We start from the raw sequence: 27,233 nt of genomic DNA, 5'->3' as shown, positions 1-27,233 counted from the left end.
CTTGTGTACTCTCAATACTCTGCACCTTAACAGAACTTCTAATTCACCGTTAGCTGTTTAACTGTGGTATTTTACCAGTAAAACACTCAGCCTATAGAGCTGAAGAAAAGGAAGAAATAATTCTTTGGAGGAAAAAGATTTGCTTTGCGAGACTTCAGATCATTTTCATATTTTGCAATGCAAAGTCAAGACACTGCAGATAAAGCTGTTGCAATAGCTGTAATGTCAAGGTCATCTTATGCCCCAATTATCCAGATTAATGTCAATTATCATTTCAATCAGAATCCATCTCTGTACATGTGAAAATTGCCCTGTGAGGTAATCAATCCACCACACCAAATCAAGATGAATACAAAGGTCATCGCCTTTGTTCATGCCACTTCCTGCTTCCCTGTCTACCAGGATCCCAGTAACCAGAAGAACCCCGATGTCTTGACCATTCAGGCCTATAATCCCTCCCAGGGTTCATTCTCGATTCAGGGAAACTTCTTCCCCGAATATGCCCGTTATTTCTACTTGGGCTATTCTCTGGACTCCATGATTCAAATTCTCCTCCTCCATAATCATTTTGCTCCCAAGAAGAACCGGATCGCTTGGATCTTTCAACCGATGCCTTGTAAGTGTTTTGATTTAGTAGAGAATGATGACTGGAAGATATATCCTGCCTAAGTCTCCAAGACTCTGATGCATGACCTTGTCTTTCCATTGAAGGAGGAGGGTGGGAATGTAGAGGGTTATGAGAGGAAGGCTCATAAAAATGGGACTGCTGCAATAAATGGGCATGCCTTTGTAGGGGTGTGACTGAACTTGTTAGCGTTGGAGTCAGCGTTGGAGATGGCAGCTCATACGATTGCAGATGTGAATTAGACAATCCCTCTTGTATTCTCAAATTAGCTATTGGTTTTACATTACTACCGATACTGGTGCTATCTACCCGCATTGCTAAAGATGAGTGTGCAGTGGATAAGTTAACAGACGATGCACACGCAGGGATTTTGTCGCTCATCATGGTACTTAAACCTATGTTTGATGATAGCATTTGTGCTGTTGGAGAATTGGTTAGCAGATTTGGATGCACAGAGGAAAGAGCAGAAACAACATTAGGTGCTTGAGACAGCGAATCAGTTTGATGCTGTCGTACTGCGACGGCAGCGGCTGCTGGAACCTGAGGCAATACCATGTTGCTTACAGCTGCTGGAAAGCTGATACCTCGGTCAGGCACTGAGGTGTGGCGTGAAAAAGGATTCTTTGCAACTTCCGCCGTCCATCCACTCTGAAAAGTCCATAAATGGAAAGCATCAGTTCATGCAACAAATCGATTTTTTTTTTTTTCGACATTTGGTAGTGATTTAAAAATTTTAGCAGGGTGACTGCTAAAGAGTAAAGATTAAACAGCGAAGGGCCCTTGTAACCCGGTTACCTCCTTGCCTTGCCAGGGAAGTCCAAAACTCAAAATTTCTCCAAGGGAACCCGATTGTAATTATTACTGAGAAAAATTGAGATTAAATGTAATGACCAAATAGTCTTCTTGAAATACAAGGCTTTCACGTGACTATATACTTTTTTCAACTTTTTTTTTTTTTGTTGGGGGGGGGGGGGAAGGACTTGACCGTTCACCAATCTCCGATGGGGAATGTTGGCGCTCATTCGGGCTCTCAGTTCATACCACCACTGGACCAGAAACCCATTCCCGACAACCACATTTGAAAAAATTAGTAACAGTAACACAAGATGTTAGTGTCAGATAGAGCGGGCCCTACGTTACATCCGCTCCTCGCTCTTAAGGGTACACAGAAGCCGACATGGCTGAAGTTAGTTGATTCCAAGAGACATCGACAAGACCGTTGATAAATAGTTGCAGAAAGAAATCTCAAATCACGCACCGTTCTTGGATCGTTAGAGGGAGTTGGAGAAGGAAGTGAAACTTCCACGTTCTCCTGCGCCTTTCCACCAATGTTGCCATTTGTATTGTCAGCCAAAGGGACACTACCTTTTTTTATCATGTCAAGCAGCTTTACGGTTTCCTCACTCGGTATGCTAGCAGCTTGTCCAGAAGTCAAGGCAAACACCAACTCGGGGTTTTTAAGAAGTACAGCAAGCAGCTCCAGATCAGGTTCTGCAACGTTGGAATTAGTGTTTGAAGATGAAGGGGTCGTCACTTGAATACCTTGATTGGCAGGAGCTGGTGTTTCTGCACCATCAACATCAGGAAGCTGTTCAATAGGGACTGTTGGGGTCAGCGTGTCATCGTAGTCCATTTCAAGGTCCCATGGCTCGTTGGGGTTTGATGGTATCTCCTGGATAGTCTGATAAATTGTCTCCACCCCCCTCCGATTTCTACTTTTCTGAACATCAACCTCTTTGCTGTTTTCACCAGCACCAACTCTCCATGTACCGTTAAGTTTCATTTCTGCAGAAAAGGAAAGGAAAAAAAGACTGAAAACCGCATAAAATTGTGATTCAACATTTAATCAAATTACAAGAACCACCAGAAACCAATGCAAAAATGTGATTCATTACAGCAATCCAATTACTTCAGGATTCCTTCAGAAACTATATTTGGGAGTTGGGACAATAGGCAGGAATAGTAAAATAGCATACTGTGCGGGATTTTCCTGAAATGGATGGAAACTTTTCGATAACTAGTTTCCTGGTAAACACCCGAAGTTAGATAACGTATCTCCAGATCATTGCTCATTCCTTTCAAATTGGAAGGTTTACCGATTCCATAACAAAGATAATCATTTAGAGCCAAAACCCGAGTAGAAGAAAGAATGACATTGATTTAAGAAAAGTGGAGAAAAGAACGAGGGAAGACAACGTTACTTGCTTTATGTAATCTCTGAATCTTAAACCTTAAAAAATATTGTCATATGCGCTAAGGAATGCTAAGGTCGGAAACTTATGGTTATGGAACTCCAGTTCATCACGTGTTATAGTTTATAAAGTCCATTGGTGCAGATTACTGTGCACAACTTAGGCCGCATTGTAGGGTAAATCACGCTCTGTAGCTGCCATACAAACTCCCAAAATCTGAAACCAAGGATTAAAAAAGAAAACGAATACTGCACCCAGATACATGACCATGTTTGGAAATTACAACATAAAACCGCCACTTCCAATGGTACATGCTGGGACCTGGAATTCTACATGGAGAAGACAACCCATATTGATTCCAAAATCAGAGCTTCAGCTCGTTTTAGCTCATTCATGCCAACAAACTGAGGTGATATTATTAAGTACAATTGCTGATTATTCAAAAATTTTAGAGCCAATAAATTCCTCATCCTCAATCTCCGAATTAATAACTAGAGTTTTTTGCCATCAATCAATAATTGGAGTTTAAGAGGCCAGATGGAAGAAGATAAATTCAACTATTAGAAGTTCAGAATATTCTTATGATTACTCACTCTGATCCATGAGAGAGGGTGCAACGATAAAACCCGGTGAAACAATTTTAAAAAAAGAAAATCAAAATTTATCATCATCTTTCATTTGGGCAGTCTCACCTCAGTACTCTGTCAACAATTAAGGCAGCAATAACTCATGTATTAATGATCCCTGGGAAGCTACGAACTCCCCTGTTGATTTGCTCATTTTAGAAGGAATGTGGTGACATGGAATAAAACTTGCCAAACTCATCACCCTTTAAGTCCCTTTTGGGGATATGTACTTGGGAAAGGTTTACAGGGATAGAAGGCATCTGATTACCACGAACATGCCATCATTCACAAGCAATTAAAATGGTAATATTTATTGCTTCAAAATCAGGATAAAAATGAACTTCATAATGTAATAAACTGATCTTCGCCTTCGCCCTCATCCCATCCACTTACAGTAGATTGGAAAATTCAACCCAGCAAATCGTCAAATGAGATGGTTTGAAGCCCATATTAGAGCTGTTACACCATTTGACAAGATTTTGCAAACATGGCATGAGAAACAGGTTCGGTAACAAAATAAATTTTAACCACTGGATGATGTTTGCCGAAAACAGATGACCCTCAAATTCTCAAACGAGAATCCTAGCATTTGAGATTAGCAAAGACATAGAACAGATTTGAATAACAATCTTTTTATTGATTTTTAGATTATAAAAAATGATAGTATATACAATTGCCCAATACCCCCAAGTTACTTACAGAGCAAGTGTATAGACCCACCACTTTAATTCTGTTTATATAAAGCCAAAAAAACTATTTACAGAAGGTAAAGCTGCAAAGAAGCATCTGAAGCATCCTCCAAGAAAATTTGCGCAGATTCAATTATGGTATATCTCTCCCAACCCAACATCAGGAAACCTCCTAGTACGGGCTGCTCTCTTTTCCCCCCTTTTCTTAGTAAGATATTTGACTGTCAAAGATTCACCAAATTTTTTCTATGCTAATATTATAGTCAGATTATGGATGGAACCAACAAAAGTTGCATATGTACCTGCTGGTGTCTTCCACAGGATTTGCACCTGCTTGCACTTCTCCCAGAAAGATTCCTTCAAATCCATTCTCAAATATGATTCCAAAGAAGCATCCTTCATATTAGAAGTTTTAGAAGGAAGCAACAGAGGTTTGCTGTCTTCATCAGTTTTGGTTGATACAGGAACTTTAGACGAGGAAGACCCAAGACCACCCTGATTTGTCTGAGGTTTATTCAGGCCATCAGTCTTTGCTTCTTTACTTCCTTTAGATGAACCAGGTTTCCCATATTTGCTTTGCATAAATAAAGCGCGCAGTTTTGCTTTCTGGATATCATCAGCAGACATGGGGCGACCTAGACTTACAGGCCCTACTCTTACAGCTTGTGGACTTCTGCTCACTGTCTTTTGGCCTGGCTGCTCCACTAACTGCACTTTTCGGCGCTCCCTAGTCTCTGATCAGTTGTCAAGGAAGATAAAGAAAAATATAGCAACTTCACAAGTTGAGGGAACCAGTAGCTATCATGAAACCTTTTTTTTTTTTTTTTACTTTTTTGAGCCAGCTAGTTTTAACTAAGTTGCAGCAGAGATTTGCTCTTCAAAGAGATATGGCAATAGAAAGAATGGCTCCTTCCACAAATATTTATTTTCATTCCTTCTCGCCCAGTCTTATCAGGGTGCTTTGTGACTACGTGCATCTTTTTTTTTTTTTCGGCTAGAGGGATGTTATGGAGCCCATTGCATGGGTACACAAGTATATTCAAAATTAATAACGTACAGAATAATATCTTCACGAGCAGCATTTTTGTCTCCAACATAATACCATCTCAACCCACACATACAATTTCAAGAAGCTTGAAACAAACGTCCAAAAGCCCACTGATTTCTGGACATGTTATATGATACAAAACGGACTCATAATCCAAGATTTCAAGGCTTATAAATAGTTGAAAAGATAGACCTTAACCAAAATAACATGGAAATGGACAGAAATGAGAGTACAGCCAATCATTTCTACAAGGACAGTTTTTACAATGCAGCAAAGATTTATCAAAGACTAGATATCGAAATTCCAAGCCAATGCAAAAACTGAGATATCAAAACTTCAATTATCATCACAACAACTACTATGCTTGCATTTAAGGGCCAGCCAATAATTTCTCCATTGTTTTAATATAAAAAGTTTTGTTATCTACAACATTTTATTTGCAGCAAGTAACACTATTCTTTGTAGATTGCAAATCCATCAGCATTCTTTCAAACTTAGAAAGGGAACAGGTAACAAGATGGAATCAATTCAATAAAATCCTCCAAGGATACGAGACAGTGATACACCTAGGACAGACTTCTTAGGAGAATCGTCCAAAGATGCAGTCAATAATTTCACAGTTTGTGGAGCTTCAGATTTCCTGGGTAGAAAAAAAAGGAGGCAAGCTTTTTCAGAACTAGTCAATCAATTCATAGATATAGCCAAAGACACGTAATCTACATACCTGAAATCATCTGAACCTTCATTTGAAAGGGCAAGAACGTCCTCCTAAGAGCAATAAAGGAATGTTAAGACTGAAAAACGATCACCAGCTGCCAGAAACATGTTTAAGAAAACCTAGAAAACACTCACAGGAATACCGACATTTGAATTCCAGGATCCAGTGCCCATAATTTGATGAACCCTGAGACAATAAAATTATAATTTATAATATTATAATATTATAAGAGGGTGGGGAAAGTCATACAAAAAGCATGACAAAGGAGAAAAAGATATTCACTTGCCTCTGACCAACCATCTCCCTTTGAGCCTCACTACCAGGTTTAACACCTGTGGTTTTCTTTATTGCTTGGTTCTTCGCTAATAATTTGCTCCACTTTGATAGCAAAACACGGGCACTGTTTGATATGTCTGATCTTCAAATCAAAGAGATTAATTATCACAAGGTCAATTGAGTCAACAAATACTACCCCAAAACACATTTGCGAAAGATGCAATCACGATCTCAAAAAACATTAGGTTAAGTGACATGAAATATCATTCCTTCAAATTCAAGATTTTATAACTGCTTGACAACCCAAACAGATAGTGATTAATTAAATATCACAGCAGTAAACCTTAATATAACTTCTAAAGCTCAAATACAGAGTTTGACACCTCTAACCTTCTATAATTTTTGGAGTATAATGAAGTTATCTATAAAAAGAGGAAAAAACAAATTAGGATGTGCAGCATGAATATGTAGTTAATAAACTATTTTAAAAAACAGATAGTTATGGTAGCTAATCAAACAATGCAGGAGGCTCACATGGGAAAACAGAATACCAATAAAACATAAAAAATGGACTCAATTCCAGGTTATAATTTATCATGAATGGAATTCTGAAATTTCAGGTTATGCCAGACACTATCCCCACCCAATCCTCCCATTCTTTACTCTCTACACCCTCGGTTAATCCCACAAGCCTCTTATCCATTCTCATTTGACCACAGAAAGGGAGCAAACCAAAAATACTCATACTGGGTTTAAACATAATCAAACTCAAAATAGGGATAACAACATATTCAATTTGCTATGACATAGCTTTCCTCTACAGTCATTACCTATGACTTACATAACACCAGCATCCAGTTTCTAGAAGTCTAAGAATAATATAAATCCAAACTGTGGTACAACCAGCCATTCAGGAACAGAGGAGAGCTTAAAAATTAAAACACAGGAGGGATGGGAGTTAAAGCGCAATTGCACTAAGGGAGGAAAAGCACAATGGCATAATAAAATCTACATAGCCGACCCCACTTAGTGTGATAAGGCTTGCTGTTGTTGTTGTACTAAGGGAGGAAAAGCACACCTGGTGTTCTGTGAAACCGAAGTCTATTAACACACTGCAATATAGCTGAAATGTGCGTAGGAAGGGCTTTGTGTAGAGGCAAATGACAAAGGACCTGAAAACCAGTTAACCAGCATCTTGGATATAGTTACAAAGCTGAACGCATGCACTGCACATTAACTACGGTTATTCAGTCATCCAGATTTACCTTTAAAATAAGAAGAAGGACACTTGTTTGCTCTTCAACAGCTGCTTCATTCAACCATGCTGCTAAAATCATCACTCCTCCACAGTCTAAAAACCTAAAAGAATACACCAGGAAAACTAAGCCAAAACAGAAAGATGACAATTCAACAGATTACAAGCTAAAGAGGGGGCAGTAAAGTACCAAATTAGTACTAGAGCATCCTGTATCTTCAATATCCACTCCAACAATTTCACCTGCCCTGAAAATGTCTCCTCTTTCCGCATTAGACTAAAGATATTATCAACAAAATGTTTCTCTGAGCTGTTTAGGCCAGAAAATGAAGCCTCCAGTGTTGAACAAGATGCTTCATCTGCACTGATGGGACCAGCAGAGTTTAAGGGAGCTGGATTAATTGGTATCATGGAATCAGAGTTTACTGGGAAGCCATCACAAGGTTCTTCAGAGTAGTTAGATCTTAACACCCTTTCCCTTGACAATCGTACTTGTCTTCTCACTCTTGAGCGTTGAATATTGAAAAATTCACGAACCTATTACCAAAGTGCAAACGGAGCCTTATAAAAATCAAAGCAAAACAGGCGTTCAAATTGAATGTTGGGAGAATGTCAATGAAGGACCTAGGAAATAATTTAATATCAGACAAGGATTTCTAACAAGTAAACATTAACAAGTGACGTTCAAATTTTAACAAGTAGCTAATCTATCCAAATCATTTTTTGATATTAAATAGTTTCTGCAGTTCTTCATTGATATTCTCCATTAAATGTTCCCCCTTCAAAATTAAGCTAATCTATCCAAATCCTTTTTTGATATTAAATAGTTTCTGCGGTTCTTCATTGATATTCTCCATTAAATGTTTTCCCTTCAAAATTAAAGGTTAGGAAATTTAAAGCATATGACAAACTAAAAAAGAGTAGTAATGATATGTGCATACAACATCTAGATTATACAGATAATTTTATAAGGAATAAAACAGGGAAGAAGGAGATGGCAGGGGAGGGAGGGAAAGGGAAATATTCAATCAGGAAGCGAAGCAAGCTTAACCTGTGTCACTGTGACACCAAATAAAGCACTGATCTCACGAGATTCTTTCTTACTGATTGCATCTTTAATGGAGAAAACTAATTGCATGTAGTTTATAGCTTTTGGATTTAACAAATCCCTAGGTCTTTTTCCTGCAAAAATGGATTCAGCTAGATGCATCAGACATGAAATAAACAGAAACAAACAACATAAAGTTTTTTAGCAACCACAAAGTTGCAGCTTCACCCAAGGTGTACCCAGAGCGTTAAATAAAGGCAGGCATATTAAGATACAGCATAAGCACAAACGTCCTGTTTCAATAAAATTGTTATTTTGGACAGAAAGTAAAAATTAAACCTATATTAGATAGTTATTAAGCAATGATGATGACACGGGCATTTCAAATAGATAGCATGTAAAATTTAGCAGTTTAGAAGTTCCATTGAAAGTATTGAAAACACCGATTGACTTTGATATGAAAGAAGATAATGAGGTTGAATACCTATATTAGTTATGAGTTTCACTCAATTTTCAAATTGATCTCTATAGTTTATAAGCTTATAATTAGGTCACCCATAGTCTTAAAAAGTTTAATTAGGTCTCCATAATTAAACTCCCCTCCACATACAGCTACATTGCACTCAATGGGCCAAATTATATGCCATTTTCACATTTTGAAAACGCATTATTCATGACAACAAAATGAATAGGGTGAAATCCACTCACATGCATGGTGTGTGACGCCCTTTCGGTTAATGATTTGATGAGATAATGTGAATCATGCACAATAAGGTCAGAAATAGACATGGTTGAGGAAGCACATAGTTAATGGCCATAAGCAGTTGTAAAACATTTTAAAATATAAAAAGCCAATGCAAAACTTTTAAACTAAGTGAAACTTTGGGAACGAGCGGAATAATTCAGGGAAATTAACACTATCAAGGGGCCTGGAAAATGAACAAAGCATCTTCAAACAAGCCAGGAGAGAGGCACACTTAAGCGCCCATACAGATTGTCACTTATTGCTATTATGTAGGAATCAAACCAACCAAAACTCACCAATTTTTATTGACAGAGCGCCAGCTGCCTGCAAAAAACAAGGTCCAAAGTAGCCCAAAAAATCAAATCAAAGTTGACTCCAATGAAAAAAAAAAAAAGAGGAAAAGAAAGGGAAAAGACGAAATAATGTAAAGCTTCAAGTGCCACAGGAAAAACAACCGAGAGAAAACGCAGTAGTCTGAAATGTTATTGAGCTTTTGCCTTCAGCAAAATTGCGACAATTGAAGTTGCGAACAAATTATAAACATTGAAGCATGAATATTATCTCATTGAGACAATAGTCCTAATAAAAGGGCTACAAATCCCTGCTTAATCTAAAATAAAGAGATTTGATGGATTTTTTGAAAGAAATTGAAAAAAAAAAAAACAATACATAGAGAGGGAAAGAAGGAGGGGATGTTTAAAGAGACGTGGGACGCAACATAAAAATAGCGCACAGAAAACACACCATTTCTTGAGAGAGAGGATTAACACCAGTTAGTTTGCATTGCGTGACAACTATTTTCTGAAGCTGATCGATCTGGCTGTGGAAGAGCTCCCTTTGCGAAACCAGAAATTTCTGGAACGACTCCACTGAATTCCCAATCTCTAGCTCTGAGAATTCGTCTTTGAAACCCTCCATCATTGAACACAATGGTTGAAGGTTCTTCGCCGCAATGTGTAGCAGAGTGATGCAGGGGATCGCATGTTAAGGGACTGGAATCCCCCTTAATTCACTCCGATTAGGACTAGTTAGGGTTTGATGCCACGGGCCTCCATCGATTAAACTCAACAACGCGAGCTGGGCAAGCGGGACGCATACCAACGTTACGTAGTACCTAATACTCCCTCGGTCCGTATAGAATTGGTTAAATTGTTAATTATTAATTATCAGTTATTAACTTTATATAAAAATATAATAAATTTTTTATTTTTATATTTTATGTTTATTTAAATTTACACTATATTTTCTCTCATAATTTAATAAATTTAAATAAAAATAATATTAAAAATATATAATTAATACTTCATAAGTATCTTATATTAAGAATGAACAATAATTATAATTATATATTATAAAATATAAGGTTTAACAAATCATATTAAATTATTGAATTTGTTTGTGTGCGTGTGTGTTTATACTCAGAAAATCTTTTTGGATATTTTTAATCTGGTAATTGTCGTAAGTCTTGCAAATTTTGAATAGTAAATAGGCGTGGATATATGAATGAGTGCCCCGTGACTTGCATGAAAAAAATTCCTTTTTAACAATATAATCAATCACGTGATGAGAAAAACGTAAGAAATTTGTCTTCAAAACAATATCACCAGCCTATGTAAAAAATAGGTCTAAAAATTTATCACTGGCAGGTGACGAGAGGCCCCTTTTACTTATTCCAGTTATGTTGTTAATTTACAAGGTTCTTTCTACCAGAAAAAAAATTTATAGGGTCCAAACATTTGGACTAGGCCTTACTTCGGATCTTGGTAAGCGTACGGGTCACCCTTTATTACATAAAGATATGTTCCTACCCATTCTTTAGAAGTTTTAGCATAGACTTTCGTTTTGAAAAAGCTCTTTTTTAAGTATGGTTGGTCAAATGGTCTTAATTAAATTCATTCTCTCATCCCTCCCCTCTTACTTCATGCAAACCATGCTTACCCCTAAGCATGTCCGCAATGAGATTGAGAAACATAGCAGGAATTTCTTTTGGACTAATCATGACAAGAAGAGGAAGATGCATCTAATTTCTTGAAATACCATCAAAGGGAACAAAATTGAGGGGGTCTTGGAATTAAAGACCTTGCGTTGCAAAATCAAGCCTTCATCCTTAAACTTTGTTGGTGAAATACTTGTGGCGAAAAAGAAGAACTTGGCTTCTCATATTTGGCATAGTATTTCTAAATTACAGGATACTTTTAGCAAAGTTTTGTGCCAGAAAATCAACAATAGCACAACTATAAAATTTTGGTGGGACTATTGGGTTCCTCCTCCTCAACTCCTTATTGATTGTATGACTACCAATGATCAATTCTTTAACCTTGAAGCTAAAGTTTGTGACTTCCTTCACCCTTTTGGCAGCTGGAACAAACAAAAATTGGAGAGATATCTCCCTCTGAATATAATTAACAAAACTATCTTTGTCAAACCTCAACTCAATCAGCATAATGATGTGTTATGGTGGTAGTCTACTAGCAATGGTAGGTTATCAGTTAGAACGGCCTATAAATTTATGGAATGCAATTGGTATGGACAATAGGATTTAGAGAAGCTTGTGGAAGTGGTTGATCCTAAAAAAATTAAAAATTTTCTATTGGCAGGCCTTACTTGAGAGACTTCCTAGCAATCTCTTAAGAGTGAAAAGAGGAATCACCTTAGACGCCTAATACCCCTTTGAATGTGAATGTGATTAGAGCATAATACATCCATTTTTTTCTCATATTAAGAGATTATGGGAGAGCAAAAATAATATGAAAGGATATCATAAATCTTGTTCATGCTGGCCATTTTTTCTCATGTAGCTTAGAGGAATGGATATGACGAAATGCTATGTATCAAAACAATGGTGTAAATTTCCAACACTAGCCTTAATAAAAGTTCTTGGAAATATATTCTGGCTTATTTAGACCAACAAATGCGACGATGTCTTTGAGAGGATAAAGTATAAGGAAGGTGACATTATTTATGCTTGTCAAAGGAGATCAGTGCAAGAGTGTGACTTCAAGCATCTCATAATGCAGGGATCTAATATGAAGGACTCTCCTTGTCACAATGGGCACCCCTTCCCCATACTATGAGTTAACGTTGATGCATCCTTTATAACAGTCCTCACCTCACCCCCGCCGGGGGTTTTTTGGATCAGGCCAACTTATATCACTGTAGTGGAAGTCAGTTTTCCCTAAGGTGGTACTTGGGTTATTCCTCACCCTACTAAAGAGGCCTTTTGAAACTTTTTCAAACTCGAACCTCCAACCTCTACCACCTTAAAAAAGTTGAGGCTAAGTCTAGTACCATTAAGTCAAGTTGTAATATCCAGAAAATTATTCTCTTAGTTAATTAAGCTAATGAAGGGTAAATTTATAAATTTAAATATAAATGGATTTGAGAATAGTTAGAAATGGTTATTGGGATTGGTTTTAGCTTTTGAATTAGATTCAGAGGTGGACTAGGTCTCTTGAACTCAAATTGTAGAGAAAAATTAAATTTTTAACCTACTGTGTGTTATGTTACAGCATAAAAATTTATGTTGCAGCATAATTTTCACACTCAACTTTTTAAAAAATGCAAAAACATTTGAAACAAGGTGAAATGGGTTTGAAACAGAGGGAGGACGACAAAGAGAGTTGATCCTCTACTAAGGCATCAACTCTTAGGCATTTTGGAGGATATTAGAGCTTGATTTCACCTATATATTTCTTTCTTTTCTCTTCTTCTTCTCTCTACATGTTTTGAAAGTGAGATTTGAAGTTGAAAGATGATAATTTTTAGACCTAAGACTATGGATCTGAATTCATTTGTCTAAATAAGACTAATAAGAGCTGTTCGAGTTATCGAAGCCTATATATAATGGTTTTATGTATCAATGAGAGTTAGCTCTTAATTATGGACAAAATTATGCCTTAAAGTGCCATAAACGGTGGTGCTTGAGGTAGATCGCTGCCATTAATGTTGATTAAGGATTGTGTTAGTGTTAGTTGGAGCTAATGAGAGCCAATAAACTTAATGTGGTGATAAAATTCAATAGTTGAGAGTTTTAGGTTATTAAATTGTTAAAATTTGAGAGATGAAAGTTAGCAATTTGTGACATTGATGATGATTTTGGGTTATTGGATTATATATTGGTGATTATTTAAGTTGTTAAGAGTTAAATAAAATTAATGGGAGTTAAGGAACTCATGTGAGGTTGATTTTATAGTTGAGAAATTTGGTTATTAAAATATGAAATTAGATATTGAAAGTAGTGATTTTAATGATTAATAGTAATGGGTGTTTATGTAATTGTAAATTAACCTCATGAAGCACTGATGAGCTTGAATTTAGCTCAGAAAGCAAGTTGTGATTGAAGGATAACCTTTAACTTCTTAAGGTTTAAGATAACAAAAAAAATCTAATTTATACAGTTAAATATTAATGGATTCTTATTGAGATGGATGATTTGAAACATGCTTGCTATTTTAAACTCTTGATGCAAAATTGGCATATTTGAAAATGTGATATTGTTGAAGTGTTATGTTCACTTACATTAGAAAAATAATGATGATTGTAATTATATGAGTATGTACTATTTGTTATGTGGTATTTGATATGTGGAGTAGATTATGTGAGTATGTAAATCCATGTTATGTGATTGACAATTGAGATGTATGTGGTATATGTGCATAACATGATTAGTGGTAGGAGTTCGCCTAAGGAGAGGAGTATATTAGTAAATTCACGTGATTGGCAATGACTATTAAAATCGAGAACTTGCCTTGTCATCAATTATTGATCGGGAAATAGCCCTTGTCCCATGGTTGATTAGGAATTATCCCACTTGTTCTATAAGGGACTCGAACTTAATTAATCTCCACTAATTCACGAGGAGGCTAGATTAGGGATACGACACCTTATGGTTATTAGTATTAGGGAAAACTGAATTACACAAGTGAGTAAGCTGACCTTAGCTCGGTAGGTCCTTACAAGAGTAAGGTTGGGTTAGTCCGTGAAGGGTGTAGCCATCGAATAGCTACCGGTTTCATGTTGGAAGTAATCAGGAAGGTATAAGATTGGCATATGATCACGCATTTAGTCCTGATCACATGGTTATTAGTATTGTGGTCCAGTGCAGTTAGGGGTGCATGGTTGGTATTATTGTGACTCCAGGTTGTACATTATTTGTATATATATATGATTATATGTTTGAAGCCCGGTCACATGATTATTATTATTGTGGTAAAGGTTTTATGTTGTCATACATGCTTTATATATATGTTTATTGACAATTGCATCCGTTTTTAATTGATATACAATTGTATAGATTATGTGAAACTTGGTTACTGAATGGTTGTATTCATTCCTCTATTTTACATTTTACAGTTTCGAGCAGGACAAAGGGAAAGTACCAGAGTCTTAGAAACTCGATTGCTTACTATAGGCTTCTCGTAATTTTAGTTGCATATGTGTAATTAATTGATATTGCTAACTAGGATGACCATATATGTTATTACTTATACTTTTAGATGTTAAGTGTTGAAAGATGTATTTTAAGCTTAGTGCGTGTTGTATCTTTATAGTTGAGATATATGAGCAAGGTCAAAATACTAGTACAAGTATAAATTTGACTGTATGTATAGTTGTATTGGATTATATTGAGTTTGAAGTCAAAATACCTCCCCTTGTTATTTCTTAAATTAATTAGTTGAGGGTTAAAATTTTAAAATATGTGATATCTGGTTATTGTGGTATGTTACATAGATTGTCCTAAGTCTATTGAGTGTGTTCTAAGGGTTAGTGTGGGTTTTTGGAGCTTGAATTGAGTTTTGAATACTCTAGTTATGTTTTAAAAACATAAATGAGTAAGTTTACATTTTGGTGTTCAACTTTTGATTGAGAAATGATTTGATTGTGAAACCAGTATCATTAGCTAGAGCTCGGATAAAGCTTTTTGTAGATACCTAAATCACCTCAATCGGACGTTAAATGAAGATTTAGTGTGTATTGAAAGTTCGGCTAGAAAATCTGCCATGATAGTATTGTTGCTGTCATGGATTCTGCTATTTATGTCGCAGCATAAAATTTTATGCTGCAACATAATTGTGGTAGAATTAGTTGTTTTGCTATTTTGACCCTAGTTTGATCTTGTCTTACTTTATCTGATATACATGCTTCGGTATATAGGTTTTGCTATGATTTTAGTTTATGAAATGATTTTACAACATTATAAGTTTTGAAAACTTGGGATCCTATTTATGTAAATTTTATAAACTTGATAATTCATTTGGGTTATTGCTATGATTACCTTGGTTTTGAGGTTAATTGTGGATTAATAAGGGAGACCTTACATCCCTGACTCACAAAATGGTGCTTTACACGGTGGTTTGGCTTGAGATGCTTTTAATGAATGAATATGAGGATTCATGGAAAATTTAGGATATATGCCAATAGCCATAAGCCCATAACTAAGATTAAAGCCATTCAAGGTGTGTAACAGCCCTCCGCTCACCCCACCTACCCGAGGTCTTTTGCGGCGCTGGACACTCTCCCCCCAAGCCCCACAACAGGGCGACCCCATCCCTTTCGGTGAGCATCAGGAGACAAAGGTTCAGCCTCAACTTTGTTATGTAGGAGAGGTTGGAGGATCGAACCTGGGGAGGCTCTCTGCAAGGGGAATAATCCGCACACTACTGCGGCGAAGCCTTTGTCTCCTGATGCTCACCGAAAGGGGTGGGGTCGTCCTGTTGTGGGGCCTGGAGGGAGAGTGTCCAGCGCCGCAAAAGACCTCTGGTAGGCGGGGTGAGCGGAGGGCTGTTACATTAAAATGCGCCTTTTAATGTAACAGCCCTCCTTTTCTGCTCTCAATGTAGTAGGAAAATAATTCTCAAACAATATGACTTTAAAATCTTCCCAAGTAAGAGAGGAATCATCCTTCGATCTTGATGTTTCCCACCATTTCTTAGCACTCTTCTGTAGTAGGAATATTGCCAGCTGCACCTTTTGATTAGAAGTGCATACAACCATACGAAAAATACTTTCCAATTGATCTATCCATTCTTCAAGCACCGCTGGCTTAAGATTTCCATCGAAAGTAGGAGGATTAAACTTACGAAAAGTACTCCAGATCTTTGTGATCGTGGATGTCTGTTACTTAGAGTGGAGACTCATATTCTTTGAACTAGTCTCATGGTGAGAATAAGAAGGTGAGCCTTCATCAGCAGATTGGCTCGCATTGAATACCTTGGTATGGCTTCCTTCTTGTTGGCCATTTCCCTCTCGGTTGGCATTCTCCTTATATTGTCTTAAAGCGGCCAACTCTTCTTCTTGTCTCTTCATGCGGTCACTAAGATTATATAGTAGATCCATCATTTGCCTCATGGTTGGCTCATCCTGCCTTAGTTGTGACTGTATGGGCTCGCCCTGCCCGATTTGTTGCTGTGTGGGCTTCGGTTGTGGCAGTGAAGGTATGTCATTTCCTATTGGCTCTATAGAATCACCGGCAATTTCACCACCTCTCCTAGTTTTGGACACCATCTCTCCCCTCCTAAAAGATGGAAGTCACATAATTAAGTTAACACTAATCTCAAGACAAGAAAAATAATGGAGAAGTATTATGATTTAATAATATATATTGCCAATAAACTAGGTTAATGTATAACAATTTCATAATTTATAAGAATTTGAAACATATAGCTCTGATACTAAAATTTGTAACACACCAAATTTTTTTTAAATAATTTAACTCAACCATAATTAGGTTACAGCCACCCAACACATTTTTATATCAATAATTTTAATATAAAATATTTTATAATTGGCTTCAACTCACACACTATAACATTTCAGACAAATTTTTACCTCCCACATGCCATTAGGCTAAATCACATTTGTCCATTCTTATACTCCCAACAAGTAAACTAAATCACATTTGTCCATCCTTATACTCCCAACAAGTAAAATAAGTAATTTAGTAAATTTTCAACAAAAGCCAGTTATTTGACCTTATAATCATGCCATTTTAACCAATCCAAAGTAAATCAAATATTAAAATTACAGTCAACCAAAATATATCAAAAATAGAAATAGTTTGAAAGGCATGATTACATTTATATATTCATATAATTGTCAATAAACAAAAAGCCCTAATATTGGCAATATAACACATTATAAATCATAAATTAAATACCCAAAAGAGATAGTGGATCTATACCACTAAGCCTCTGGGACTTCTCCACGTGTCACTCGTGGCTCTTCTCCTAAAAATTGTTGACCACATAATGAGACTCAAAAGTCCCAGTAATCAAAGCCAATTTATGATAGTGTGTACAAACAGTTAAGTGTGTGCTTACTAAGTGGGAACCAAAAATAATATAATTCCAACAAAATATAAGAAATATTACAATACACACAAACAACCATCCTTATATCCCTCCATTAACCTCAAGCTATAGCCCTCACTCGGTGCTAAATTACCCGGCCAAAGGTAGATTAGCCCGAACCCTTGCAAACCACCTATTGAGCTCCAATAGGGGCGCACCACGTGGCATGTAAATACAACAATAATAGCAAGTCTCCCAACACCTCCCATAATAATCAAACAAATTCATAATAATATTGCACAATTATACAATACTACAAAATTCATAATTTTCTCAATAATCACCCAATTAACATGAAGTAACACTAATCACAAATTAAAAGCATGGTTACCTTGTGGCTTTTTCAATAAATTATTCCTTAAAATTTCTCTCTCTCCTTTTTTTATTATTATTATATACATAATCATTGCATTGCACCGAAAGCTGATCGCATCTTTTTCCTTCTTTCCTTCCTCTTTCTCATACCTTTTCTCTTTCTTTCTTTTTATAATAATAATAATAATTTAATAATATTTTATTTATTTATTTATTTTATTAATTAATTTTTTTAATTTTTTTAATTTAGAATTATATCCTAAATTAGATTTAATAATCATTTTCTACTAATTTGCTTACCTCTAAATATTTTTCAAAATTTTTATTAACCCAAATTAACTATTAAAATTTAAATTGCGATGTAACAATTAAGATGGTATCCAAAACTAGGAGAGGTGGTGAAATTGCTGGTGATTTTATAGAGCCAATAGGAAATGACATACCTTCACTGCCACAACCGGAGCCCACACAGCAACAAATCGGGCAGGGCGAGCCCATACAGTCACAACTAAGGCAGGATGAGCCAACCATGAGGCAAATGATGGATTTACTATATAATCTTAGTGACCGCATGAAGAGACAAGAAGAAGAGTTGGCCGCTTTAAGACAATATAAGGAGAATGCCAACCGAGAGGGAAATGGCCAACAAGAAGGAAGCCATACCAAGGTATTCAATGCGAGCCAATCTGCTGATGAAGGCTCACCTTCCTATTCTCACCATGAGACTAGTTCAAAGAATATGAGTCTCCACTTTGAGCAATAGACATCCACAATCACAAAGATCTGGAGTATTTTTCGTAAGTTTAATCCTCCTACTTTCGATGGAAATCTTAAGCCAGCGGTGGTTGAAGAATGGATAGATCAATTGGAGAGTATTTTTCGTATGGTTGTATGCACTTCTAATCAAAAGGTGCAGCTGGCAATATTCCTACTACAGAAGAGTGCTAAGAAATGGTGGGAAACATCAGGACCGAAGGATGATTCCTCTCTTACTTGGGAAGATTTTAAAGCCATATTGTTTGAGAATTATTTTCCTACTGCACTGAGAGCAGAAAAGGAGGGCTGTTACATTAAAAGGCGCCTTTTAATGTAACAGCCCTCCGCTCACCCTACCTACCCAAGGTCTTTTGCGGCGCTGGACACTCTCCACCCAGGCCCCACAATAGGGCGACCCCACCCCTTTCGGTGAGTATCAGGAGACAAAGGCTTCCCCGTAGTAGTGTGCGGATTATTCCCCTTGCGGAGAGCCTCCCCAGGTTTCATCCTCCAACCTGGTACCATTCTCCAACCTCTCCAGCGCCGCAAAAGACCTCGGGTAGGCAGGGTGAGCGGAGGGCTGTTACAAGGTGTGTTGAAGTCATGTCACTGTTTGAACATAGAAAAGGCTAGGATTTACACGAGCTTTCTAGATGTGATTAACTTATCTATAGAGGTGTGAATGGTGATCACCCCTTTCCTATAGACAAAGTTGATGTGCACGAGCTCATTTTTGCTTATTATGACTATAGTATACATTATGCCCCTAGAAAGACCAACACTTGTGCTAATTTCTTAGCCAAACGAGCTTATGATTGGTTAAATGATTTCATGTTACTGTTTGACCTGCTAGTGGGTGTGATTCTTGTATTTTGCTTGACCAAAGTAAGGGCTTGTCCCACTTGCACTACACCTTTCCTTCCCAGTTGATCACTAGCCTACCTAATAAAGAAAAAATATTTACAAGGTTTTAAATAGGACATATAGGCAGGATTCATAACCTAACCACTTACAAATTGTGTTTATGTAAGTGGATTTTACAACCCTCTCCTCCCCTTCTCTTTTCCTCCACCCTCTGTTCTTAGTAAATACGAATTGACAGTAGTGTATGCTTTGATGGACATGGCTTGCATGTAGTCAATGATGGCAGGCTGAGACTCAAGTGACGTCTCGATTTTGTTGATGCCGATCTTGACAACAATCTCTTCCTCATTAATTTCTTTTATGGACCCACCATTTTCGATAGCACATCCTAAGGGAACTCAACTTCAATTCCATCGATCATAATTATCTCATTCCCTTTATATTTCCAGTACAACCTTTTAACAATCAACCTAGTTTGTCCATCCACTTTCACTTTAAGCACACCCTCATTGCATTTGATCTCTATTTTGTGTTTGGCCCTTGAGAACTGAGATCATGATTTGAAACTCCTGCTTCTAAACATATGTTCTCTTATAAATAGAAAAACTAATTCAAGGGGCTGACGGGTTGTGACTAACATGTTAGAACACCTGGTCAAATTGCTAAAATACTACTGAAATAATAGTCTTACAACATTAAGGGATTTATGTTGTAAATTTTCCATGTATATATTTAAACTAATTATTGAAACAGTGCTTGGTTAGCTGTGTCTGTTTCATTGTTTTAGGATTTATTTTTTTCTTGTGTAAACATAGCTTCCAACTCCCTTGCTCTTAATGAACCCTTATTAATCTTTCGAGTTGTTCAAGTTTTTTTTAAGAATATTTTGTGATGATCTTCTCATTCAATAAATCCTATACAATATAGATGTGTGATATGGGAAGAGTTGATGACCAATATAAATGACTTAATTTTTGCCTTGACTATTTGAAGCATAAAATTATAGGAATTTTATTGGTTTCCTACTCTACATCTTTTCTAAGTCGTCTTTATTTTTGCTTTTGGGCACATGAGTAGAGGTGATGGAGGGTGGAGGAGAAGAAAGAAGGGAGAGAGAGACAATGAGTGGCAAAGAGGAGGGAGAGAGAGACAAGAGTGTTCGAAAATTTAAAGTGCAAATAAAAAGGAGGAAGAATAACAATGCAAAGTGAGAAAGAAGAGAACACATGTAAAATGCATAGCATTTGATGGTCAGATGTTAGTTAATGTAAATGGTAAGGTGAAATTGTACTTTTTTTTAAGTTTTGAAACGATATTATTTCAAACAAAAATTTATGATATCAGGAGCTTCTTGTAAAGAATTTTGAAAATATTTTATCCTTTAATCCAAATATATTTTATAATTTTAAATTGTTTGAATCAAAACTGTGTGAATTTAATTATTTATCTTTAAATTTATTATTTTAATATTGTATTGTAATTAAATCCAAGCCATTCATTCAATCAATCAATCAAATGTTGATATAATGGATAGAAAAAGGAGAGAAGGGGAAAAAATGATGGGAAGGGGAAGGGAAGAGGCTACGGTGTGGGCAGGTCAATCTGCAATGTTCTTGTCCGTTGGCGGCGTTGTGCAGAGAAGGGAAGAGACTTAAAAAATGTGACGAGGACAAGTGCGTCCGTTTTATCATCTGCTGTGCAGGATGACATTCGGACACCACCACTCCCGCGGAACACTCCGTAGTTTAGATTGCGCCTTACAGGCGAGAATCCATGTTTCCCGTTCATTTCGACCGCTTATTACCATCTATTAACTAATTTGGTTGATAAAACGCAGCCTCGTCCATTCACCATAAAAAAAAAAAAAAACCCCTTCCTCTCTTGCTTCGTCTTGTATCCTACTTTTGTCCAAGTCTTGTTGTATCCGTACTTGAACTGGAAAACGCCCCGAACAGATTCGTATCGTTGCACCAGTTAGGGTTAGTACGAGCAGTTTTTCTACAATTCTTCATCGTCATCATATTATTATCGATGGGGAAGGATTTATAGTATTTAGAACTGTAGGGTTAATGCGTAGTCTACCGCGCTAACGGGTACATCATTATCTCGTATTTACTCGACATCCATGGCGGATTGTCCGAATAGCCATTCCATGCAATCGTTTTGAGTTCACAGTTGATTTTCTCTTGTAGCTTTCTGTTGTTGGGAACCAACCCCCTTTTAGTGCACTAGAAGTTATTGAATCTGCTTTCTAGTTTAATTGGCATGAAATTATATAATTGTTGCTTTTGTTTTACTTTCTCCATAAATCCTGTTTTAGGATATAATGCTTTGTAAAGTGGACACATGATTATCATTGAAAAATGCATCCTTCAAAATTCTTGCCTGCAAGTCATCGTATTTTACTGCAAAATGGACGGGATTTTTTTTTAATGGTCTCCATTCTTCCTCATAATCCGAATCTTCTTGATATTTCTACACTCAGAATGGATCGGGAGATCATTGAGCTAGACCAAGGATGGGACTATATGCGGAAGGGGATCACGAAGCTGAAAAACGTACTGGAAGGGTTACCAGAGAAGCCTTTCTGTTCGGAGGAGTATATCTTGTTATACACGTATCCTTTCTGTGGGATTGAGTAACTGATGACTATGTATTTGAAGTCTTCTCTAACTTGTTGCATAGTTTTGGATATCAACTTTATCATTTCCTTAACGTAGTCACAGTACAATCTATAACATGTGTACTCAAAAGCCACCATATGACTACTCTCAACAGCTGTATGATAAATACAAGGAGGCTTTTGATGAATACATCAAATCTACTGTAGGGAAACCTTCACCGTTTGTGTTTTTTTTTTTTTTTGAACCGACTTGCAGACCCCCTTGTTTCAAGTTGTCTTTTGAGTTCTGAATTTCTTATTTAATATGTCACTGAGTTCTTAGTTCTTATATAATTCTTGCTTTCATAGGTGTTGCCTGCTTTAAGAGAGAAGCATGATGAATTTATGCTGAGGGAGCTAGTCAAGAGATGGGCTAACCACAAAGTTATGGTTAGGTGGCTTTCACGCTTCTTCCAGTATCTTGACCGGTATTTCATTGCTCGTCGCTCATTGCCTGTACTCAGTGCAGTTGGACTTACTTGTTTTCGTGATTTGGTCAGTCAATATCTTGTTCCTCACTTGTCCATAGCCAGCGGCAGAACTTCTGTCTGGGCAATCCTCCTTTCATTCTAGCCTGACCACAATCATCTCCGTAAATTACAGGTCCACATGGAAGTCCGAGCTAATGCTAGAGATGCTGTAATTTCTCTTGTAAGTTTATTGCTTCACATGGGAGTTGGATACTTTGTTGTAAATAATGACCGTTGGAATAACGATGCTTGTGAAACAGATTGACAAAGAACGTGAGGGAGAGCAGATTGAGCGGTTGTTATTGAAAAATGTTCTGGATATATTTGTTGCGATTGGCATGGGTCAAATGGACCAATATGAGCAGGATTTTGAAATTCAGATGCTTGATGATACTGCTACTTACTACAAAAGTAAGGCAACAAACTGGATTGAGGGTGACTCCTGTCCGGATTATATGCTGAAGGCAAGTCCATCTTTTAATTGGTGTATCTTGTCTGTTAACCTGGTGCTAATGCTTCTTCTCTTAATTATGTAGGCTGAGGAATGCTTGAAAAGGGAAAGGGATAGAGTAGCTCATTACTTACACTCTAGCACAGAGCAGAAATTAGTGGAGGTCAGTGTAAATAAGTGGCTTCCTTTTCTTTGAGTCTTGGAAGTGCTTCGAACTTTCTGTTTCTTGCTGTCTATCCTTAGGCTGAACAATTATATCAGCTGTCATGAGGTGCTTAATCATGATATAACTAGAGTTGTGTTTGGTATACTTACGCCTGTATCTATATATTGTTATATGAATCAATCTACTTTATTTGTTATTGAGATAAGATTGCGAAACAAGTGAAGGGGTTATCATATATGTTTTTTTTTTTTTGGAGTCTCTCATTCCTTATTCTCATCTAAGTTTGGAGGGAGACATTTGGGAGCATTTTTAATTGAAATCAATGATTGCATCATTCTATAACTAATAACTAATAACTAATAATATTCTATCAAGGGGGGCTGGGTCTAGTGGAAGCTGAGGTGTGAATCCTCGCTAGGAGAGGTATTCACATTTAGTGTCTGACGATACCTTGAACGTGATTGCTTTTGGTGAGAGGATGCTTGTGGGTAAAAAAAAAAAAAAACTAATAATATTCTTGTGTCTTGTTTATTTTTTCCTTACATTTCCCGTTAATTTTAATTTTCTTATTGTTATTTTAATAATTTTTTTCTAGTTCTGATATTCTTTTGTAAAAAAAAAAAAAAAATCCTTCCTTTAATTTTTATTTAATAGAAAGTGCAACATGAGTTGCTTGTGACCCATGCAAATCAATTGCTTGAGAAGGAGCACTCTGGCTGTCGTGCATTGCTTAGAGATGATAAGGTCCTGAATCTTTTGACTGTCACTACTGCTCTATTTGCTGATCTTTACTTGGTCATTTTTGCCTAAAAGTTTTTTGGTTTTCTAATTTTTTTGATTCTTGTGATATTTAGGTGGAAGATCTGTCTAGAATGTATAGACTTTATCATAAAATACCTAAAGGTTTGGATCCTGTTGCTAATATGTTCAAGCAGGTTGGTTGTGTTGTGCTTTCTGATTAAAAGAAACATCTTTTGACCTAATGTATTTTAAAATGCTGGAAATGTTGATGGTTGTTTTGTTGCAGCATGTTACAGCTGAGGGAACAATGTTGGTCCAACAGGCTGAAGAAGCTTCTAACAGTCAGGTTTAATTTTCTGCTTGCATTGACATTATTCTTTTTGTTTCCTGCCACTTCAAAATGTGACCATGGTAAACTGATTGCAATTTATGTTATCTGATAGAATCATTTTATGGTTACTTAAGCCATGGGTAGCTTTATGATAGAAAAGACTACGATTACTAACTTGAAGTCTGTTAATATAGTAAAATGGACAATATTGATATTTGGGCTTCATTGAAATATGCTAAGGTTGCTCTGGTTGGTTTTGATGACAGTTGGATGATGTGTGATGTTGTCTATTATAACAAGACATGTGCCTGTGCACTCACTTGTGTATATTCTCGTTTGCGTTTTAGTTTGATTATTTTGGTTAAAGTTATATGCTTGATGGGCTTATGGCCCTATTACCTACCATAAAAACTATTAATGCATATGGCTTTATTTCAAATTTCAAAAATTTGATGATCCTATGATTTGTAGGGATTAGACTTTTTTATTCTGCCATGAGAAGTTGATTTGGTGCTAATTGCTGATAGTCATTTTACTTTTTACCAGACTGCAAATGGCTCATGCATTCAAGAACAAGTTAATCCCAACCCTTTTAATTTTCTTTATAATTTGTAATTGCAATAGTAGATTAAGGTCTGATGGTTATTCACCTGATACCGCAGGTCCTTATCAGAAAATTCATTGAGCTCCATGACAAGTATATGGCATATGTTAATGATTGCTTTATGAATCACACACTGTTTCACAAGGTTTGTTGATGCAATTGGATTTATGTTGATGTATTGTTCGAACAACTTATAAATATTTCTTTTGGGGGACGAAACAGTTATTTAATATGTTTCAATTGGATGTCCAACAGGCGTTGAAAGAAGCTTTTGAAATATTCTGTAATAAAAATGTTGCTGGCAGTTCTGGCGCGGAGCTTCTGGCTACATTCTGTGACAATATTCTTAAGAAGGGTGGAAGTGAGAAGCTGAGTGATGAGGCAATAGAAGAAACTCTAGAGAAGGTATGATGTTGAATGGTTGTAATTATCATATTTTTCACTGTAGTGCTTCAGTTTGTTGAACTTGTGCAAGTAATACAGGTAGTCAAGCTTCTTGCATATATCAGTGATAAGGATCTGTTTGCTGAGTTTTACAGGTTTGTCGTTTTTCTTCCCTTGCTTTTTAGTTGTTCCTCTACTTGTTTTATGGTTCTATATCAGAGTTTGATAACATTCTCTTCACTTTCACATTGGTAGGAAAAAGCTCGCTCGAAGGCTACTTTTTGATCGGAGTTCTAATGAGGACCATGAAAAGAGTATTTTGACCAAACTGAAGCAGCAGTGTGGTGGACAGTTCACTTCAAAGATGGAGGGGATGGTCAGTAGGCCTTGTTTGTCTTGTTATAAATATGAGCTGTATATAGATGTAGAGTTTACTTGTCACTGTCTCAGGTTACAGACTTGACGTTAGCTAGGGATAATCAAACCAACTTTGAAGAATATCTGCGTAATGACCCAGATGTTAATCCTGGGATTGACATAACAGTCACTGTTCTTACCACTGGATTTTGGCCTAGTTACAAGTCTTTTGACCTCAATCTCCCTTTAGAGATGGTAAGAAGATACTCCATGATGTGGTAGTTATCTCAACTTTCCATTTTTATAGTGTTATTTTTATCTGGCCAGTGAAAATTTCTTTTTTCAACTCGTGCTGCACACACACTGGATTTATTTTTGGTTTCAGGTCAGGTGCGTGGAAGTTTTCAAGGGGTTTTATGAGACAAAAACAAAGCAAAGGAAACTTGCATGGATTTACTCTTTGGGAACTTGCAACATTAATGGTAAATTCGAACATAAAACCATTGAGTTGATCTTGTCCACTTATCAGGTAATTCTCTTTCCTCTGGTTCCATTATTTTGAAATCTAGGGCTCATTGGCTCACAAGATTTATGGCTTCCTGTCTGAAATTATTTGCCGTCTGTATTCCACAGGCTGCTGCCCTTCTGTTATTTAATAGTGCAGATAGATTGAGTTATTCAGATATTATGACTCAGCTGAATTTAACCCATGAAGACCTGGTTCGGTTACTCCATTCCTTGTCTTGTGCAAAATATAAGATACTTGCTAAGGAGCCAAACACGAAAACTCTCTCTCCAAATGATAACTTTGAGTTCAACTCCAAATTTACTGACCGAATGAGGAGGATCAAGGTTCAAATCCAATTATTTTTAGTCTAGGATATTGGCTATTTTCTTTTTTAGACATTATAAATTTTTTACTTAATTTGGGAGTTCATTAGTTCGGTTGTCGTTTGCTTGATGTAGATCCCTCTCCCGCCTGTTGATGAAAGAAAAAAAGTAGTAGAAGATGTTGACAAAGATAGGCGATATGCTATTGATGCTGCAATCGTGCGCATTATGAAGAGCAGGAAAATTTTGGGGCATCAACAATTAGTTTTGGAGTGTGTTGAGCTGTTGGGCCGCATGTTCAAGGTATAACATGACTGCTCATAGATTAGATATCTAGTAATATTTTTCTCTAGAATTTGTCTAAATGAATTTCTATACTAATTCTATTTGCAATCGTTGAAATTGGATTTGTAGCCTGATATCAAAGCAATCAAGAGGCGGATTGAAGATCTCATCACCCGAGACTATCTGGAAAGAGATAAAGATAATTCAAACACTTATAGGTATCTGGCTTGATAAATGCCATTGACGTATCAAATGTTTTATATTACCGTGTTGAGGCCCGCAAGTGAAGTGGGATGGGCGGAAATGGATTAGAAAGTATAGCAAAATCTTAATGGTTGCGGAACGGTGCAAAGGCTGTGTATTGGGGGCGCTTATTCAGTAATTGGAGAAATTTGACGGAAGGAAAGATAATTTTTGAAAAATAAATAAACCATTCCATGAACTAA

At 36.6% G+C, this 27,233-nt stretch overlaps 2 protein-coding genes across 6 annotated transcripts; one reads left to right on the top strand and one right to left on the bottom strand.

The window, feature by feature from the left end:
- Positions 1-200: 200 nt before the first annotated feature.
- Positions 201-10,331, bottom strand: LOC129305678 (homeobox protein LUMINIDEPENDENS). The gene is made up of 13 exons (XM_054945642.1): positions 9,967-10,331; positions 9,519-9,546; positions 8,481-8,611; positions 7,620-7,966; positions 7,440-7,533; positions 7,253-7,346; positions 6,185-6,311; positions 6,033-6,084; positions 5,905-5,948; positions 5,732-5,820; positions 4,435-4,866; positions 1,884-2,410; positions 201-1,273 (listed from the first exon to the last, which is right to left on the bottom strand). The coding sequence occupies exons 1-13, from the start codon at positions 10,141-10,143 to the stop codon at positions 359-361; spliced, it is 3,057 nt and encodes a 1,018-aa protein (XP_054801617.1). The 5' UTR covers positions 10,144-10,331; the 3' UTR covers positions 201-358.
- A 10,746-nt stretch (positions 10,332-21,077) lies between these two features.
- Positions 21,078-27,233, top strand: LOC129306272 (cullin-1-like). Of its 5 annotated transcripts, none has more exons than XM_054946762.1 (20): positions 21,078-21,268; positions 21,991-22,122; positions 22,232-22,331; positions 22,477-22,662; positions 22,771-22,818; positions 22,898-23,101; positions 23,174-23,251; positions 23,909-23,998; positions 24,109-24,189; positions 24,282-24,341; positions 24,873-24,902; positions 24,989-25,075; positions 25,186-25,335; positions 25,414-25,469; positions 25,570-25,690; positions 25,765-25,926; positions 26,057-26,200; positions 26,305-26,523; positions 26,638-26,805; positions 26,917-27,233. In XM_054946762.1, the coding sequence occupies exons 2-20, from the start codon at positions 21,992-21,994 to the stop codon at positions 27,016-27,018; spliced, it is 2,217 nt and encodes a 738-aa protein (XP_054802737.1). In that variant the 5' UTR covers positions 21,078-21,268; position 21,991; the 3' UTR covers positions 27,019-27,233. The 5 variants fall into 5 exon arrangements, with proteins under 5 accessions (XP_054802737.1, XP_054802736.1, XP_054802739.1 ...); XM_054946761.1 differs by having other exon boundaries at positions 21,078-21,484; XM_054946764.1 differs by lacking the exon at positions 23,909-23,998 and having other exon boundaries at positions 21,078-21,484.

This window comes from Prosopis cineraria, unplaced genomic scaffold, assembly GCF_029017545.1.
Source record: "Prosopis cineraria cultivar Desert tree isolate PC_DT_omini unplaced genomic scaffold, ASM2901754v1 PC3, whole genome shotgun sequence".
Taxonomy (NCBI): domain Eukaryota; kingdom Viridiplantae; phylum Streptophyta; class Magnoliopsida; order Fabales; family Fabaceae; genus Prosopis; species Prosopis cineraria.
Note: the sequence above shows the minus strand (reverse complement) of the source record. Positions and strands in the feature narration are given on the sequence as shown.